A 19,652-nucleotide genomic window follows, 5' to 3' on the forward strand; every position below is an offset into this window, starting at 1 on the left:
CACAATTTCTCTGTTCATGACGACACCAGACAATTATAAGCACTGGGTGAAGACGATCCGTGGTGACCACTTCTAATCAGAAACCATTGAAGAAGGCCCACTTTCTATCATATCACTGACCCAGAAAGCGACGATTGGCAGGGGATGCACATTAAATTGTAAATGAGCAGTGCATTGTTATGCATAGAAGGGGATTTCATATAAAATTGGTATGAAAATGCTTAACAGAGCAATAAATTAGCCCCGATAATGAACGGTAATAACGAGTCTTTGTCCTTGAATTATGCATCTTACAGTAATTCATTTCCACGGACTGTCCTGATTTTCGTTGTTAGTTCATCCCTTGGAAATTTGATGGGAAGAATAACCACATGTTGTCATGCCTTGCATGATGAGGGCATATTTACGTTTTGTTTCACTTCAAATCATTCAATTGGTTTCTAGAGCGCTGGTTGACAGCACTACAAGACATTTTTAACATTGCTATGCCAGACACATTAACATGAAAAAAATAAAAAAAATAAAATAAAAAAATAAGTGTCATTTGAACAGCATTAGCATATTAATTGTAAAATGCCAAAGAGGAATGAATCGATTTTCTGACATGATCCTATCAAATCAACAACGCAGCACATCAAAAGTTATTTCAGAATATTGCCACAGGAGTCCTTAATCTGCTTGTCTCTACCTTTTTGATGGAGCCTCCTTTGTTATATTAAAACACATTAGATTGCCTGCGACCTGAGTAAAGAAATATATTCTTGTGGTTTATTCCACTCCAGTCTCCTGAGTGTTTCTGAGACTCATCCTCGGCTGCCTTCCAGAGAGACGACCGAGGTTTTCAAAGCCAAATTGAGACTTTGTCAAGAAAATGCAATATAATCAGGGAGCTCGATGAGAAAAGCAGCAAAGTAGCTCTATCAGTTAGCCCAAGACTGGGCCCTACCTGAGGCCCAAATGAATGTAGTATCGACTACAGAGATATAAGACAATTTGATATTTGAAGCCAAAGATGTTTTTGACAGAATATTGAGTTACCGCTGAACATGACAAACAATAACGTTTTGGCCTCACACATGATCAATCATTATTCATTTCATACGTGTAACAGGTTTGAATGAGAAACTAGACTTTAACTGCAGTGTATTTAAATTGGTCCACCCACAGACTTGAGTGACGCACACAGAATTGGCAGAACCGTCAATTGACAATCCAATGAGCTATGCAATTGCCCAATAATGGTTTCCATTCAATGTGATTGAGGAACATAACTGTTCCGGGCGCAATTGTAAAACTCCATGGGCGGGTTATTATTAGAGGTCTGGAAATAGGTTGCTTTAAATACTTTCTATTTCCGAATATTCTGTCAACATTATAGGTGGAAATGGAATCAATTTGAATAATTGTGTGTTAATTACATTACATTTTTATAATATAACACATTGCCGGTTTCACATGAGCCAATACTCTGTGACAATAATCTGACGTCATGACATGTCAAATAACACAGCATGATTCAATGGCTGCACTTGCGTTTTATCAACCTAAACATAGCATGAGATAATTAGTAAAATAGCTCATAGGAAGACAGAAAACACACAATCATTATCGTTCAATGATTACATTAGAAAAAACATGAATTCAGTGTGTATGTATTAGGTATGTAATTGCAAAGTTAACAGATGGGAATATTTAATTGTACTCAGCAGCAGTTAGATAATCTGTACTGGCAGAATTGTAATTATTTTTGCAAGCCATTAACAGCATAGTTTACCTGTCAATTGTGCTGTGTGTGTCAGTATATATATATATATATATATATATATATATATATATATATATATATAGCTGCTCTGCACTCTTCCCAGCTGTTGTTTTTGTTACTTGGCTGCCCAGCCAAGATTTCAGAAACTCCAATATCGATTGCATGCTTAGATGGTTCTCAGACTCACCTGGAAGTCACTTTATGAGAAGAGTCTGCTTAGGGCAAGATCAATCTGTTTCATGAGATCCAAGATCTTGCTCACATTTACACAGCGCTACTACATGTTTATATGAATGAATTCAAGTGGATGTTTATGTTATCCTATGGATTACGAGACAACGTGTGCATGTCAAAACTGTTCATAGCAATATATTACTGGTGAATTGTCTGTCGAGAGGCCAACAAAGCATGAACCCTTTATAATGTGTGGGTGCAACCTTACATAAACAAAGCCCAGTACAAATGGAAGAAGTATCTGTTAACAGCGTGGGCACGATATCTGTTTATGTACTTAGCGATTGTAATATGGTCGCTAGATATAAGGGCAACTTAGTTCAACAATGAACCGCGCAGTAATACGTTGGTTGAAGCCCTATATCAGTAATTTCCCGGTCATTGAGTACATTAAGTGCTTGTCACCCTTTTGGCATATTGTTATAATTACGCACAGTATTTCTGCTGACCTAATAGTTATTTTTTTAGCAATGGCAGGACAATGAGTCATTCCCAAACCAACCAGGTACAGTGAGGCTGTTCCCTTTCTGAATGCTGCAAAGTATCACACAATAGCTCTTTAAAACGATGCCAGCTTATTAAAACAACACATCCGAGTGGAAAATATAGCTGGGAGACTTTAGTGCTTAGCAATAATGTGGTAATTTCTTGCTGTTACCTCATCCGAGTTATCCGCACAGTCGTAGTCCCCGTCACACCGGAAACGCGAGGAGATGCAGTCTCCATTGGAACACGGAAAGTCTTTGTGATTACAAGTGACTGGCTCTGAGTTAGAGAAACACAATGAAAACAGCAATCATGAAGATGCAGCACCACAGCAGCTCCTTAAACTGTAAAATGTCTACTGTATCATTTTGCCAGCAAAAAAAATAAATAAAAAATGTCACTTGCATCGACGCTGTAGATTAGTTTCCCCCGGAAAAACAGCCCCCCTCCCCCCCACAAGAATCGGCTCAGAATCCACCAACAATTTGTAGGCTAATTAGAGTCGTTTCTGCATTGGAATTGGAGTTAACTGGCCAGGCTGCTCAGCATGCAAATGCATGCGCAGCCAGTCTTGCACTGGAGGGGCCCGCAGTCCCCAAAGCCAAAAATCTGGCAAGTGCCATTGCACCCATTTAGAGAGAGCCTGGGTCCCACAGGACGGCATTAAGACGTATTTAAACAGCTGCATCCGATGGTGCGGGCCTGGGCTCTCCCCTTGTTATCATGGGTTGTTAGCCAACGCAGGATGTGTGTTATGAGCTGTGCTTCAAAGGAAGGCTCCCAGCAGGCTTTGCAGCACCATCTTGCAACTTCCCTTTCTGTCGGCCGGGCCCCACCTGCTTAATTCTTCGTCCAACACTTGACTGGCCTTTATTTGCATTTTAAGTGACATTAATAGGTATTGGGAATAAGCACCTAATAAATCAAATGGGCGATGCACACTCAGCAGATCTGCGCGGAGCAGCCTATCTCGGGCATGCTTGCGCACATGTCCTGAGAGAGCATGCGGAAACCAATAAGGAAGATAAAAGCGAGTTATGTGAACATTCTTTTCTTTCTTCTGAGGTTCAATGCATGGATGATTCAATTAGAAGTGTTTTCGAAGCCTTGCTAGTTGGTCTCTACAAGAAAAGGGAGAACATGTTGCGCGACAACAAAAAGCACACACGCACACCCATGCACACGCACACACACAAAGACACACATACCAAGACGATGCTATCACATCCTCAGTCGAAACGTCCTCATTACCAGAGAGCCAGAGCAAAGGCCACAACATTATCTCTCTTGTATGAAAAAGGGGTGCGCAGGCCGGCTCATGCGTCACGCGTCTTTGTTCGAAAGATCAGCCGTGCATTGCAGAGCGATGAAAGGATGTGATGGGGGTGGTGCTACAGAAAAGGGGCGGAGGGCGACCGCTCCCCGTCACTTGCTAACGTAGGGATATGTAGGTACAGCGGCCGTGGCGGCGGTGCAGGCGGAGGGGCCGAGCTCGACGCAGAAGGGGCTACTCACTGCAGTTCTGCTCGTCTGAGTTGTCTCCGCAGTCGTTCTGGCTGTCACAGCGCCAGTGGTCCGGGATGCAGTTGTTGTTCTCGCAGCGGAACTCGTGAGGGCCACAGGTCTTCTCATCTTCATCAGGATGCGGGGGCAAACAACCACCACACGATGGCGCACACACACACACACACACACACACACACACACACACACACACACACACACACAAAAAAATCAAATAAATAAATACATGAAAACCAAAACGTCTTCAAAGCGCATGAATATTAATGGCGTGTGCCGTCCTTTTCGCCATGAGAAGTCAACGTTTCTGCTGGGTTCCCCCAGGCAAGTCTGACACACGGTTTCCGAACACGCCCCGCTCCCCAGGCTAAAACGCTGCAAGGTGACATAGCTGAAGGAGAAGCGGAGACGGGCCTTTCTTAAAACAGTGATAACAGAGATAAGCTTAGTGTTGTGGAAGGGAGACAAAACTTATCATATTATTTGAACATCAAGTATATTTGATAGAACCATCCCTAGATCTGATGGCGTATTAAAACTGATTAAATGTGTGGACTCCGACCTGTCTGTATATGCTTTAATCAACGAGAGTCTTGAATTCAGCATGAATTATTAAAACATCTTTGCACATCTGCCAGAATTCACAACTCCAAATCAATTAAGTTAGTGGAACTATTTACACTATTTGCATAGTGCTTCATAAATACATATAGCACTACATAGCGATTTAATTAACGCTTCATTCAAGCTGATGCCGCGGAAAAGACCCCCCTGAAGAAACGCAATAAACCCTTACTTCAATTATTCTAAAATCTCAACATTCTCCAAACAAACAGGAGAAAAGGAAACAATAACATTTCAATGAAGGGCTGAGTCAGGCCCCATGTCGCGGCCTAAAGCGGTTATCAGCGCGCGGGGAAGGCTCCATTCTCCCAGACCCAAGCACTTCTGTGACAGTCTCTCGCTGGCTTCCATTCCCTGCCGTGACAGCAGAAGGGAAAAAAAGATTGAGCGGGACGGAGCGTCGCTGGGCTGGAGCAACAGGAACGTAAGAGAGGGGTGGGGTGGGTGGGGGTCTGGGTTTGGGTGGGGGTGGGGGGTTGGAGGGAGGGAGACTGCAATTCATTACCGACTGCTCAGTCGGTTGGAGCGCAGGAGAGACGTGACACAGCACAAAACAGTGCCATCACACACACACACACACACACAAACGTGCACGCATGCACACACACAAACCTGAACACACACACACACACACACACAGTTCATCTGGCCTCATTACCATGCTTCCCCACAAGCCAAAGTTCCTTTAACGGGCTCCGGTAATTGAATGTGAAAAGCACGATGACGCGACATTAGCATTATTTTCCTGTGTCGCGCAATGTGTTGACAGAGGTGTTTGGCTGATGAATACTTGATGTACTGTAGAGATGGTTAGAATAATTGCCGATATGTTCGCTGTGCCTCTTGACAAAACATAACCAAGGTAACCAAGGTCTCAAATGTCAAAGGATTCGAGCCCAACTATGAGGACTTTCATTATGGAGGTTTTACACACAAAAGAAACACAAAAAAAAACAACGAGAAATTAAGTTGCTGCTGAAAGGAAAATCTAAATGGAAGTCGTCATCTAATCAAAGATGTCAAGTTTTTCTATATACAAATTAAGCCTACACTGTGCCAAAACACACACATTGTGTGTGTGTTTGCAAAACAACTTAAGCCTTTGAACAAGAGATGAAAAGGAAACGTAGATCAAGAGGAGTGACTTGGGCATACAGTATATCGTTCCATAGTTTGTGTTTTATTGAGAGAGAATCGGACTGTGCCCAGACATTCACAACTTAATTTACTATGAAGAAGACAAGGCAGGGTCGCTATCAAAGATGGCTGCAAAAATATACATAATAATTCCTCCTTTTGCCATTTGTGCTATTTTCTAGATCCAAGGGGAAGTTCACATTCAGTTGATTCATTTGTTTATGTCTGCCTGCTGGCTGAGTGAATGTGCCATCTTCCCTCAAAGGATACTTTTTTCTAACGATGCATGCCTGCCAGGTTCAATTCAACACAAATAAAATATGTCTGCCACAATACGTTGTCAAGGTATTTTGCCTGGTCAAAATAAAGTGAAAAAAAAAGGGACCGACCCATTAATACAAAAACTATTGTGTTGGTATTTATCTGGGAAGGTTGAAAGAGAATTAAAGGGACTGTTTGTATGACCAATTTGAAGGTATATTGTTGTCTCTCAATGTCTACGGATGGAAGTCCTTCACGCTAGTTCTCTCAAGGCAAGAGAGAGAGAGAGAGAGAGAGAGAGAGAGAGAGAGAGAGAGAGAGAGAGAGAGAGAGAGAAAGAGAAAGAGAAAGAGAGAGAGAGAGAGAGAGAGAAAGAAAGATAGATAGAAAAAAGAAAGTAAAAAAGAAAGAAAGAAAGAAAGAGAAAGAGAAGTTGGGGAGGCAAATAAACCGAGAGAACCCAAGTGTTAAATTGGTTAATTTCCTAATCAGAATTCTCCTCCTCTCTCCCTCTCCCTCTCCCACTGAGCTCTAAAAGGGAGACAAAAACAAGAGTGTTCAAGTGGTGCTTTTTTCACAACTCACCGCAATTAGCCTCGTCGGAGCCGTCGGCACAGTCGGGGTCCTCGTCACACACCCACAGCCTGGAGATGCAGTGCATGGACGCCTTGCACTGGAACTGATCCGGGGAACAGGTGCTCTCCGCTGGGGACGGAGACATGGGGAGGCGGGGTGAAGAGAACGGAGGGGCCGTGAAGGTGGAGCCATGAGGGTGGGGTATCTTACGAAAACGTAAGATACCCCGGGGCCGCTACTTACTGCTGCCTTTCATTTTTTTTGATCTAAATAATATTTCAATGTATTATTATCCGAAAGCATGATGGCAATTTACAACATCATAATGTGACCTGACATACAGTAATTCTGGATGTTATCATTACAATGGTGTGATGATCAAAAACAAAAAAAAAAGAATTCAATGCCTCATCCGTTCACGCTTTAGGCCTATTGATGGTGGCTTCGGTTAAGTAATTAGCCTTCACCTTAATTAGAGCTTAGCAACACCCCCCACCCCCCAGCTCTTTCACCTCCTCCCCTGGAATCGCACGCAAGACGTATGTGGCAGTCTAAAACACCTGATGGAGGTGTGATGTTCTGATGAACTGGCATTACATCATGGCTGTGTAGTTCTGTTCTCATACATCCCTGCTCCTAACAGAGATCTAATACCCAGACACCGCTCCTAGAACACCGAGCCCCAGACCGCATTGTGCCATAATGGTGCAGAGTCGGTTCGTTGCTCCTAAATGGAGTGATTTGAAATTTGTAATAAAAAAGAGTGTGTCTGTGTGTCGAATGAAGACAAGTAACTCCAACCTCGCTTTTTGAGCCATTCGAGTCCGGATAAAGTGGGCAAATTATAAAATAAAAAGGCTGAAAAGGCTGATTTGTCCGGCACGTTTGCAAATCTAAAAAGCTGAAATACTGCGAACACTACATACTGCAATGTACTGGCTACGAGTTGGATGTAACATCAACGGGACGGCACCGCTACTCACGACAGTCAGTCTCGTCCTCCGCGTCGCCACAGTCGTCCTGACCGTTGCAGCGCAGGTTCAGAGGAATGCACTTCTGCTTCTTGTTGCACTTGAACTGGCCTGAGAGGCAGATGTACGTCTCTGGAGGACGGGAAACAGTATCTTATTAAGCTACTAGAATCGTTAAGGCTTTAGAGTCATTAAGGCAAAACCAAGGCAAACCTTGTTTTTTTATATATTTAAGATTCCGATTTGAACATCAACGGCTATCCAATCTCGATTTAACAGGGATTAAACAGAAACACAACACAATAGTCTCTTTGTATTCCTTTCCGCGCAGAACTAGTGGAATCGACGTGAAACTCAATTTGTGCGTGTACTCGTCGAGTTAATTTTGGGTTGTAATAACTATTATTACATGATTCACTCCATCTTCCATCAGCTCCCCACTGGCAACGGTTTCTAAAAGGTCCGGCCCCCCCCCCCCCCCCCCCCCTCCTCACCGCAGTTTGCTTCATCTGAGTTGTCTCCGCAGTCGTTCTCTCCATCGCAGATGAAGGGAGGGAGGGCACAGAGACCCGTGCCGCACTGGAAGCGCCCCGGTTGACATTTGAATTCCGCTTTATGGGGGGAGAAAAAGACAGAGGAAAAAAGTTTAAAATTCTTCAATCAATCATAGCGCGTCTTCTTACCACAGGATTCCATTTCCACATGATCCCAATCTTAGTTGGCACCATTCACTACAAAAGGGAAGTGTGGATTAAATATGTATACAAGTACAAGGGGAGGCGTGTCAAGGGATGTGTTTGCGTGTTGTGTTCTTCTGCAGCAGCAGTAAACGCACAAAGGCTGGTTTTCAATCGCTTTTAAACACATGAAATGTCCTTGCCAAATGGGTAACAGCAATATCCGAGTCATTACCGTCCCAATTTGATAATAACTAATTAGACATTATGAAATGTAGTTGTGGGACTTAAATTGTGCGTCAACACTTTCCTTGGGCACAGACGCGATCATGTTTAAAAACACTAGACGAGAACCTTTCCAGGTAATCTTTGGCTGTTCTTGGAAAGAAGTGGATTCAGTCTTGAGTAGACTGATTCCCTGAAAACACATTATTCCTGCTCCTGGCTGAAGGATCTGATGGTAAAGTAAGGGCAAGGAAAGATAGCGGTGACTCACTTAATTCATTTTCACAGAGTTAGAAATTTGTGATTTACTTTAACGCCCCAGCCTTTTCCTGGGAGACTTTCAAACCTGGTCACCAGAGTCCTGAAGGACAATTCTGTTATCTGGTGTCCAGATGAGAAAATTATCTCCAAAGACTGGAAATGGACTTGGTTCCTTCTTGTTTTTATGGTATCTACTTCAACCAATGTGAAGAAATACATTTGGAAAGGGAATATTTTAACTAAGTTTGTTTGTTCCACTAACTATATATTAGAAATGACACAGTGACCACCAATTAACTTCTATCATATTTTTTAACCCAATGCGTGTTATCACTGGCTAACAGTAAGTGACTCACAATTAAACTCGAAACCCATTTAATATACAAACTCAACCAAATAAGTAAAAAAAATGTTTAAGAAAAAGTAATCGACAAATCTGATTTTTTATATATATATATTTTCTAATATAAGCAGGATCATGCATTATTTAAAGCCACCGATGGTTGTCATGACAACAACGGGCAGCGTCTGGCAGACTCACGGCAGTCAGCTGGTTCATCCGAGCCGTCGCCGCAGTCGTCCACCGTGTCACACTTCCACCAGAACGGGATGCACTCGTCAGTCCCGCAGCGGAACTGTTGGGACACACACACACACACACACACACACACACACACACACACACACACACACACACACAAGAAACAAGAAAATACACACAAGAAAACAGTTAGTCAACACATGTACACACACAGGCATGTGCCACGCACACACACACACGAAACAAGAAAATACACACAAGAAAACAGTTAGTCAACACATGTACACACACAGGAATGTGGCGCACACACACACACACACACACACACACACACACACAAAAGGCCACATGAGGCCGTACGCACACAAACAACACACACACCATCAAATTCCGAGTGAACATGGAAACAAGATGAAGGCACTTCAAAGCCAGAGCATATATCAATATGCCACCACAAAGAGGGTAGCTATACCACAGGAGCAGGCTAACAGCCAGCAGGAACAAAAAGAGTACGCCCTATAGGGAACCCGAAAAAAACAAAAAAACAAAACACAACAACAACTCATTTGCCTTTAGGGAGGGATGTAACAACGGCAACAACAACAAAGGGGCGACGCTGATCTGAAACAGTGCGAGCGAGTTCGACTTGAACTAACCTGACTGGAGGTGCAGTTGGACAGGCAGGTCTTATTGTCCGCCGCCAGGTAGAAATTAGTGGGACAGGCACACTTGTGTTCCCCGCCGGGGGAGAGGAGACACAGGTGGCTGCACCCTCCATTGGCAACCTGACACTGATGCTTGGGGACTGCGGAAGGAGGGAACACGTAGATGAGAATCACATTGGGGGAAGGCGGTGTGGCCGCATGCGCACAACGTACTGAGCAGAGCGATGAGCACCTCACACGGGCAGGGATGTGTGCCCGTGTGAGGTGCAAGGGCAACCCACGCACCGCTACCTGCCGTGAGTGTGTGTGTGTGTTTTGGCACAACAATCCAGCCCTGCCGCTGCTGTAATTCGATTTTGCGGTGGCCATACATAGTGTTTGGAAAAGCCCTTCGACGTGTTGACGCTCCCTCTGTAGTGGTGGCAGGCCCTAATGGCTCCAGGGGAGAAAACGAAGGACAATGATTATCTGCGGTGCTTTGTGGTGCTTCCTCCGCTTCGGTAACAAGCAGGAGTGTGTGGGGTGAGCGATATTTCAAGGCAAGTTTCTACAATTCTAAACCCATCGCGCAAAGAAGGGAATATTCTGCCAGTCTCAGGCGGTCTTGAAGATTGCTTCTTTTTAAAACTGTCTTTTCTTATCATAGCCATCCTTGAATTATCCAAACTTTGCTTTGAAGGCCAAACTAAATTATTAAAGCAAAATTAAGGGGGTTAGAAGGAGAAGGCTGCTAGTTCTAGAGTAGCGCTTTTACAATCTTTACAATTACAATTAGGTAAGCTAAGCCGCTTAATGCCGGGATCAGGCTCCACAAGTTCAGCCTGATTCCAACATTCCAACATCATTTTGCCGTCTCAGAAAAGCGTTCAGCGTTTTGGGCGATTATGAACGTCGGGACATCGGATCAGGCTGTTGTACCCGTCACAGCCTGACATGTCTGGGTCAGGCTTCGAGACCTCAACGTAAAGACTGGTGTGTCGAACGTTTTGTCTGACAACTCCTACGGCCTCTCCTGATATCAAACTTAGTGGAACTGAAACATATTTTCACATGGATTTCGGATTGTTTGTTGCATGATGAGTAATTGCAGTTTATGGATGAACTGTAATGTGAGAAATGGGATTAACATATAAATAAATGCCTCTATACAAACATAATATAGTCATATATAATAGTTTTGAACAGACATGAGCCTGCAGCAGCAGCAGGAACATCACATACACACATTACACACAATCAATTAAACCGAGGCCAAGGGGGACGGGAACTAACAACAGGTGTGCTGTCTCCCAGCCTTCTCCTACCTTCGGGCTGACGCAGGGAATGGTAGACTTTGATGGATTTGATCGCTTGCCATGAGTTGAGGAGTTCAATGGCCTGGGCGCCGCTTGTCTTGTGGGCCCGTCGCAGTGACTTGGATTTCCCATCCGTCCAGTACACAAAATCCTCAAACAGGGTCAGGGCCATCACCCCTTGGATGTGATCGTACGACACTGAAGCCAGGGAAATAAAGGGCAGTGAGTATCCCAGGGAGACAGTGATCCAATGGAATAAATCACTTTTGATACCTAGCATCCACCCCTCAACCCCAACCCCCACTGTGCATGAGAACCAGTCGCAGTATGTATCACCTTCTAAAGTGGCACTGTGTGAAACTTTTGATGATCAAATTAAAAACAATTTCATGTTGTAATTTGATATATTATAGAAGCCCACATCTTGAGCGCCCATGTGGGGAAGTCCTTGGAACGCCGCTCATAATAACCTTTATTTCCCCACTGAAACATGAACAATTTATGTTATGCAAAGCCATGGTGACAGAGGTTTAAATTACTGCATAAATCATGTCAATCCCTCAATATTCTGTCATTAATCTGAGCACGCTGATGGATCCCATCTGATGCCGATTAGATATTTATAGTTCCAGGAATAATTTATGTCCCGGATTGAATGGGCTTCGTACAGTGTACGGCCGGGCTGTTTGAGTCCCGCGTTGAATTACAACTCGTCACCGTCCAAGATTTACGCAACTAAGTGGCCAATTATTGTCCGTCGGCGTTGCCAAAATGACGCGCCTCACCTTTGCGTCTCTGGGTGCCGTCCATGTTGGCAAACAGGATGTGATTGTCATCGGCCCAGTACAGCCGCTTAGTAGTGTAATCGATGGTGAGAGCCATGGGGCTATAGATCTCCGTGTCGATGATGACCACCTGGCCACTGCCGTCCATACCGATACGCCCGATGTGCGGCGAGTCGCAGCAGTCCACCCAGAACACGTACCTGGCGGTGGACAGGTTCCAACAAAGTCAGAACCCCGCCGGTGAACACCAGATTAACATGGCCCTTAACATTATAGACATGATAAGTGTGCGAACGCCAAGGCCCTCCACACGCCATGTTGCCGTGAATTATTCATCAGCAGGTTCACGGCGAGTCAGAGCAACGATCAATCTTCAGGAAATATCGCTTGTGTTGTGTGTGTGTGTGTGTGTGTGGACTGCAGTGCAGCAACAAGTGTGTGTCCTGGTTGGTGCGGCGTGCTTTGGGGTGTGAAAGGACAAGGGGCCTACCCGGTCTGGGGGTCGAGGACCAGGTCGGTGGGGTTCTTGAGTCCGGCGCTGATCAGGACGGTGGGGTAGAGGCCGTTGGCCTTAGAGACCTCCATGGTCTTCCTCTCCACGTCGCACCAGTACAGGTTCTTCCCGATCCAGTCCACCGCCAAGGCACTGGGAACTGCCGTTTTGTGGACGACCTGAGGACGTGGATTACATTGGACCGACGGGTTCATGTTCAACTGAATGATCAACTATAATACATCACCTGTTTTCACTATTCAGAGCTTATCCTCGACAGCAAGGTGTGGGTAAAGGTCAGTATAAGTCAACAAATATATATATATATGTATATATATATATATATATATATATATATATATATATATATATATATATATATATATATATATATATATATATATATATATATTCTGCACTGCCACACAGCGTTGTTGATTATCCAATTGACAAACAGATGGCAGAAATTCAAATGTTGAGGCCGAGTCAGAGCTGGCTCATGGTTATGCTGTTGAAGATGTTCTACTACTACTTCTGCTATTTAACACAGGAGTATGCACATATCGGGAATGAGCATTTGACACAAGTTATGGGTTGAAAAGCAGCCAATCTATCCTTTAAAGAAGAAGTGAGCGGACTAGTGTCAGTGGGAAAATCATTGATATGCAGGAAGAAAATAAGATAGGGAGTGAAACAACAAAGAGCGATGTCGGGGACAACTTATTAAACAACGTCTGGCTGAGAGCGGTTCCATGATGAAAAAAAGAAATAATAATTCTAGAACATTCCATCAACATCCCAGCGCTCCATCCTTGAGATAGCCTCGCCTTTGAATTTGAAGGGGAGAAAAAAGCAGTTGCCTGGAATAAACAGTGCTTGCGCCAGCTGGCAGATAAAACCGATGGCTTAAAAAACACTGTTTCAAACTCTCGTCACCCGTGCAATCTGCCATTAAGCGACACAATATGCTTTGAGGTCCTCTCTGTCATCATTTGTAAGGAAATATATAGCATTGGCAATAGAATAGAACCCCTATTATACAGCAATTCCATCTCAATGTAGCTTCAAGGAGTCGGCTCCAAATGTCACAGATCGAGGGGTTTCCATCATAGCGCCCCCACCCCCCCAGGGGGGAAAAAAGGAGAGATTGCATTCAACATTCAAGGCTTTCACTCCCCCAGCGCTAGCATCTCTCTGAAAGGATTCACATCATCGCTTGATGTGGAAATTAAAGTTAAGCGGCGGGAAATGTCAACATTTTAAATGTAGCTCATCAAACACATAAACAAACGGCTGAATCCACCAAAGTACGCGGCCCATGGTGTTTCAAACACCCCCCCTCCCCCCCCCGAAAAGAAAAAAAAGAGAATCACCTTGGGGCTGTGACAAGAGTTTTATGTTTAGCAAAGCGAAACAGGTGTCTTGAAAAGTGCCCTTGGTGGTTGTTTAGTGATCAATCATGCGCGCTAAAGACAAGCAGTATTTCAGTTTTTAAAGAAAAAGAAAGTCATTATTGTTTACTGTCACAACAGTAGACGCTTTTTCGTTTTAAATATAAATTATTGCCGACAGTTTCATCATCATCTGTTTACACGATGGTCGGTAATGTGTGAGCCATAGCTGACACTGTTATATGTGGGCAAAATGAGTCCATAATAATGGATCTATTTAATTTGTTTTAATGGCCCAACCCTCCTCTTACTCATTGTAGGGTGGGCGTAGAGGATTGGCATGGGGTTTCTGTGGCTGCGCTAATTAGCCGCTGTGGTTGAGGGCTGATTTGTATCTTAAACAATTTGTGCTCACACAGAGCTGCGGCACAGGCTCAAACTGAGAATGTGGGAGTTCATTCAGCAAATTAGCATTTAGTCACTCCCCTGCTGCCCCCACGACCCACCCAACAACACACGACTCGCACACCAATGCTAATATCTACTGAGAGTCCCAATGTCTGTGCTGTGATCCGGTGACCCCGGCAGACCTTGGTGATTGCACAGAGTGTCTTGAAGCCGGGTTACCTCCGTCTTAAGGCCAACCGTGTTATCAGTGCCATTCATTTACATTCATTACAAAGCATACAGGCTGTAACATCTGTAAAATAAATAAGAGAGGAGGAAGACACAAGCGTTCAGCTTGACACTAATGGCCAGATCCGGGGCTTTGACACAGGGCTGGATAGAGCATAATCTTTAATGACTTGCATATCCGTAATTAGATGGCACCAGATTAAAAAAGAAAAAAAACGAATACGCTGCCATCAAAAAGAGCAGCGCGTATTGATGCTGAGGAGGACATGACAAGGGCCGTCTAGAACGGGGGGCACGAGCTGTGGGGTCTTCAGTGACAGTGGACACCATATGGTGGGGGTCCACGTGGCAAAGAGACCCCCTGGGTACCTTGAGGTCGCTCCCGTTGAGACGCATCCGGTTGATCTTTCGTCCGCTGGGCCGGGTCGAGTCAACCCAGTAGATGAACTCCTTCCTGTAGTCGAAGTCTATGTGGATGATGTTGTTCAGACCCTGGGGATTACAGGCGGAGAGAGACAGAGAGAGAGAGCTGGGTTGAAGGAGAAAGGCATGGTTTTTCGATATGGATACACGTTGGATTCAGGGTAAAGAGTGGTGAAGGCGTGCGTTGCGGTATTGTAGTTGTGCCAATAGCCGGATTGTGTTTGTACACGTGCGTGCACACACACAAAACGGTGCAGACGACAATGAATAATGGGGGATAATGACTGACAGATCTTGAGTTCATGCATCATACTATTTTGATTTAATTTTAGCCCAAACTTTTGACATACACTCATTTTCCCTAATGAGCAGGGTCTACTGTTGTACAATGTGCCGTAGCCAGATGCCGGCAGCAGCTGTTGAGACAAACAGCAGAGGAGCTGTCCATTTAATTGAAAGCTTTTCCTGCTTTCTGCATGGCAACCGCCGCGGCAACAAAACACGCCAACAGACGGGGTTAATAAGGATGCTTAACTCCCAGCTTTCCTCCATTCAAGTCTACCATCAAAATACTTGTTTAATTTTCCCCGCATTCAACCACAACCCGGTTAGCTTCAGGGCAAAGGGAGACGAAGGACGTGGATCAAAGCGGCAGAGTCGTCGTCGAACGGGACCAGGAAGCTACCGTCGCTGCCTTGTCATGCTAGCACGTATCAACATCCGTCACACGGCTTCCCTTCCCTCCCCCGTCCCCTTCCCAAACACCTCCTGTGGCGCGTGTCAAGGAAAGGTAAAGGTGTGGGGAGAGGGGAAGGTGGGAGGATTCTGACAGGCTATATCAGATGGCTTCATGCGACCGAGAACGCCGTAGCATGCCATGCAGGTGCCAACGCGGCCCCGAAGCGAGTCCTATTCCTGTCGACGACACTCACAAAACTCTTGCTGCGGTGGCTAAGGCTAAGGCTAACCGCCTTAGCCACCTTATGCGGCTACGGCGAGAGCCTGCGTTGGTTTGCGTCGTCTGCAGGCGTTATTTACGCCTCGGCGCCGCCTGCCAGCGCTGAGATCGGCTGAGGGTGGCCGGGCATTAAACGCAATCATCTCATTAGGAGATCTACATGGAGCGGTGCGAAGCCATCTCCCGAACAGCGTAAAGTAAGTAACGGCGTGGTGAAGTGAGGTGAGGTCAACGGAGTATCCTGCCAGGACCACTTAGCAGAAACATATGCATATCTCCCACTCTGGCGTCCATTAAAGCGAGGCGAGCGGCGATTAAAGTGAATTGTGGCTGGCGAGAAACACTCCGGACGGAGGAGCGTCGGGAAACTAAACGAGAGCATAACGGGGCTCCGGGAGGAGACAATGGGGACGGCAAGGGGCTTGATTTAAATCCCAGATGGTGATTTGTGATAATTAACAGACAGACTCAAAGCCCCGACCGGGTTCGCCCTACTGCGACCCATCGATGATGGAAATAGCTTTTCCACGGTCGGAGAGGGAGGGGGGCTCGGTGGGAGTTTGGGACATCATAATGCAGGGAATCGGCAGACACATATTGTCATTGCCAAAGCCCCCTTGACGTCAGAGGACATTATGCTACATTACACACCTACGATGGGGTTATGTAATCGCTATTTGGGATATTACCAGAGTAGGATACCGAGGAAGCGTAATGCGCTCGTTTATTTAACGACGCACTCCCATGCGGATGCCAGTTTTGAGGTGACATTAAGAATGAGTAAAAGGTCTCACATGCAAAACAGGCTTACTAGTTTTAACTCCCTGATATAACAGCTTTGGAAAGTAAATCCTAGCTCGAACCGGAATTTCGGTGGATTAACAAAGGGTGAAAGTGTGGTGAGCCCTAAAGTACCAATCTTAAAAGCATCTGAAAGTTTGTTATAAGTGTACCCCCATCAAAAATATGAATATTAAACTAAAAATGAAACTGAAAAATGAAAAATAAAAAGCACGGATAAAATGACAGCATGGAAATCAATTTTTAGATCAGGAGCCGTTATACCGAGACTCTTAAACGAACACATAAAAACCGAGTGCATAAAATGGCTCATTCCTCAGCACCATTGACCCACTGAAATGAGCAGCAAATTAGAGTGTTCTCAAAGTGGCCCTGACCGGCGCCCTGGTTATCTGATCCACGGCAGAACACATCTTAATTGTTGTTGCATAAATTGACTGCACTAAGTGGTACGAGGGCTAAACTCTGTCGCTCTCGTTAGATCGCCTTGACGTGGAGAGCATTGTGGTGATAGCCCTCTACGGCTTAACCGTGTGTTTGACTCTGTCGTTACAATCAACCGTGGTCATGGGGCATGTGGATTCAACTTTTTTTTTCTCTGTAGAAAAAAAGGCATCAACACGACAACAGTCACAATGTTAACAAAAAAAGGTGTAAATCAATCACTCCTTTAGTTCTTAAAATTATAGAGTTGCATCTGTTGGTGGAAGGCTCATTTGAATAATCAATACCCTCAACAGGGGTTTATATTGCTAAAACAAAAGGTGATACATTCACACTGTACTGTATTCATCCCAACACCACCAAAGTAAAAACATTAGTACAGTAGTTTGGAACCTTCAGTTATTCGTGATTCTTCTTTCTTTTGCTTGCCTGGTTAAAGTGCTGAGGTGTTTTTTGAGGTGTGCCTCACAGCGCTTTTCAAAACACTTCCAGTGAGGCAGACATCTCTCACCTGTTTCAATATGGTGTAATTGGAGCCATCCACACTCAGCTTCCTGATCTCGTGGTGGTCTGCCATGATGAGGAAAGGCTCTTCGGCTGGAAGACGGGGAAAGGGAGCACACGGCTTGATGTTACAGACAAAGGACTTCACCAACATAGGTTAACCACCGATAACCAAGTTGTATGAATGGTTTTCATATTTTCTCTCCTTTGAGCCCTTGAGGCACTCTCTTAAGTGTTGGGCTAGTTCCAGCATATATTTATTATTCAAATGGAGGACGGCCATGGACAAGTTTGGAAAAATGTACTGTACTGTTCCACCATGGTGCCATGACAACCATTGACAAAAATTAAGGTTGACAGATACATAGCATCAGAGGGATGCTTCCTTCTCCAGAAAACTAATTTGATAGGTTTGATAGGAACATTTGCGGATGGTGAAATGTAGATTTTTATTTTGGTGTAGAACAAAAAAGTAAGACATCAAGAACACTAAAGGAACAGCAGCTACACCGAAACCAGCAACAGGGGCTTCGAACCGTAAACCTTTCGCCTGGGTTTCAAACCTTTATCCCGGGGACACGTTGTGATCCCCGCTGCGAAGGCTCACCTGACAGAGCCTTGCAGACGTTGGGGCTGCGTTCCAACGCTTCGTAGCCATCCACACACAGGCACTTGTAGGTGCCGTAGGTGTTGATGCATCGCTGGCTGCAGGGAAGGATGGAGGAGCATTCGTCCACGTCCACGCATGTCTTCCCGTCGTCCTTCAGCCTAAAGCCTGGCCAGCACTTGCACTGAAGAGGGGTTGGACACAGGTGACACCGTTGGATGGTTTGTAGTGGACGGTGAAATGCGTTCTTTGGTCCACACGCAGACGTACTATTTTGTTTTTTACGTGAAATAAGATGACAGGATTGTGGTATAGATGGCCTGAGGAGTGAGAACGGTGCAACAAAATAGCATAATATATATGGAACAGTATGTATGTGTGTGTGTGTATATATATATATATATATATATATATATATATATATATATATATATATATATATATATATATACACTCTGCTTTAGCCAGCCAACCCCTGAGCGAAAAAAAAAGTGCTTCTATCAGCTGGACTGGAGCCAGTTCAAATCCCTTCCTTATCCAAAGTTATAGCCTTCAAGTCTCACTGGTGCTGATCTGTATGTCCAGGCCAGGAAGGGATAACCCTCCCCCCCGCCACAAACAACACTGTTTGTTTGTGTGTGTGTGTGTGTGTGTGTGTGTGTGTGTGTGTGTGTGTGTGTGTGTGTGTGTGTGTGTGTGTGTGTGTGTGTGTGTGTGTGTGTGTGTGTGTGTGTGTGTGGTGTGTTGTTGGGGATAATGTCATCACTGCCATTATTTTTTAAGCCATGAGCTTGGGGGTGGCATGGAGGTGGGGGTGAGGAAGGTGGAGGGGAGAAGGGTGTGTGTGTGTGGGGAGGGGTGTCAGACAGACACTCTACTCTGACAACGGTGATGACCGCTAGATCGCGGTAGCGTGATGTGGACCTTGACCCAAATTCACACACACAAACACACACACACACACACACCCCCCGCTGCGCTGACTCGCCTGTCAGATCCGTGTGTTCGAAACACGCCAGCTCTTGCATCCTCCCCCGTGCTATTCAGAACCACATTACAGCCATCAAGGTCACTGTTTTAACATCAAAATAATTTATGGCTGTGTGTGTGTGTGCCATGTGCACGTGTGTGTGTTGGTGTTCGCACACACGGCTGGTGCATGTGTGTGTGCGCACGTGTGTGTGCTCTATCATGTAGACAGCGGGGCTTTATTTATTATCTCTCATTAATCATTCATAGCCACGCCACAGACGATCCCTCTAGATGGATTAAAGATGGAGGAAACTTCTGACGCAATACTTGGAGGGAACTGAGGTCGGGAAAGGAAAGAATAGGGAAAAGTTGGTTGACGGGTGTGGTAGCTCAAATTGG

The 19,652-nt window shown here is 45.0% G+C and overlaps 1 protein-coding gene across 1 annotated transcript in view; it reads right to left on the bottom strand.

Annotated features, from left to right (window-relative positions):
- Positions 1-19,652, bottom strand: part of lrp1bb (low density lipoprotein receptor-related protein 1Bb) — a 226,681-nt gene that overhangs the window by 23,674 nt on the left and 183,355 nt on the right. Inside the window, exons 55-67 of the mRNA XM_079731578.1 lie at positions 18,282-18,550; positions 17,682-17,767; positions 14,914-15,036; positions 12,515-12,696; positions 12,025-12,224; positions 11,249-11,437; positions 9,936-10,084; positions 9,280-9,373; positions 8,070-8,186; positions 7,588-7,707; positions 6,614-6,733; positions 4,001-4,117; positions 2,658-2,764 (exon numbers count right to left, since the gene is read on the bottom strand). Coding sequence (XP_079587704.1) covers positions 2,658-2,764; positions 4,001-4,117; positions 6,614-6,733; positions 7,588-7,707; positions 8,070-8,186; positions 9,280-9,373; positions 9,936-10,084; positions 11,249-11,437; positions 12,025-12,224; positions 12,515-12,696; positions 14,914-15,036; positions 17,682-17,767; positions 18,282-18,550 — 1,873 coding nt within the window. The remainder of the gene's footprint in view (positions 1-2,657; positions 2,765-4,000; positions 4,118-6,613; positions 6,734-7,587; positions 7,708-8,069; positions 8,187-9,279; positions 9,374-9,935; positions 10,085-11,248; positions 11,438-12,024; positions 12,225-12,514; positions 12,697-14,913; positions 15,037-17,681; positions 17,768-18,281; positions 18,551-19,652) is intronic.

The sequence above is a fragment of the Pollachius pollachius genome, assembly GCF_949987615.1.
Source record: "Pollachius pollachius genome assembly, chromosome: 3".
Classification (NCBI taxonomy): Eukaryota; Metazoa; Chordata; class Actinopteri; order Gadiformes; family Gadidae; genus Pollachius; species Pollachius pollachius.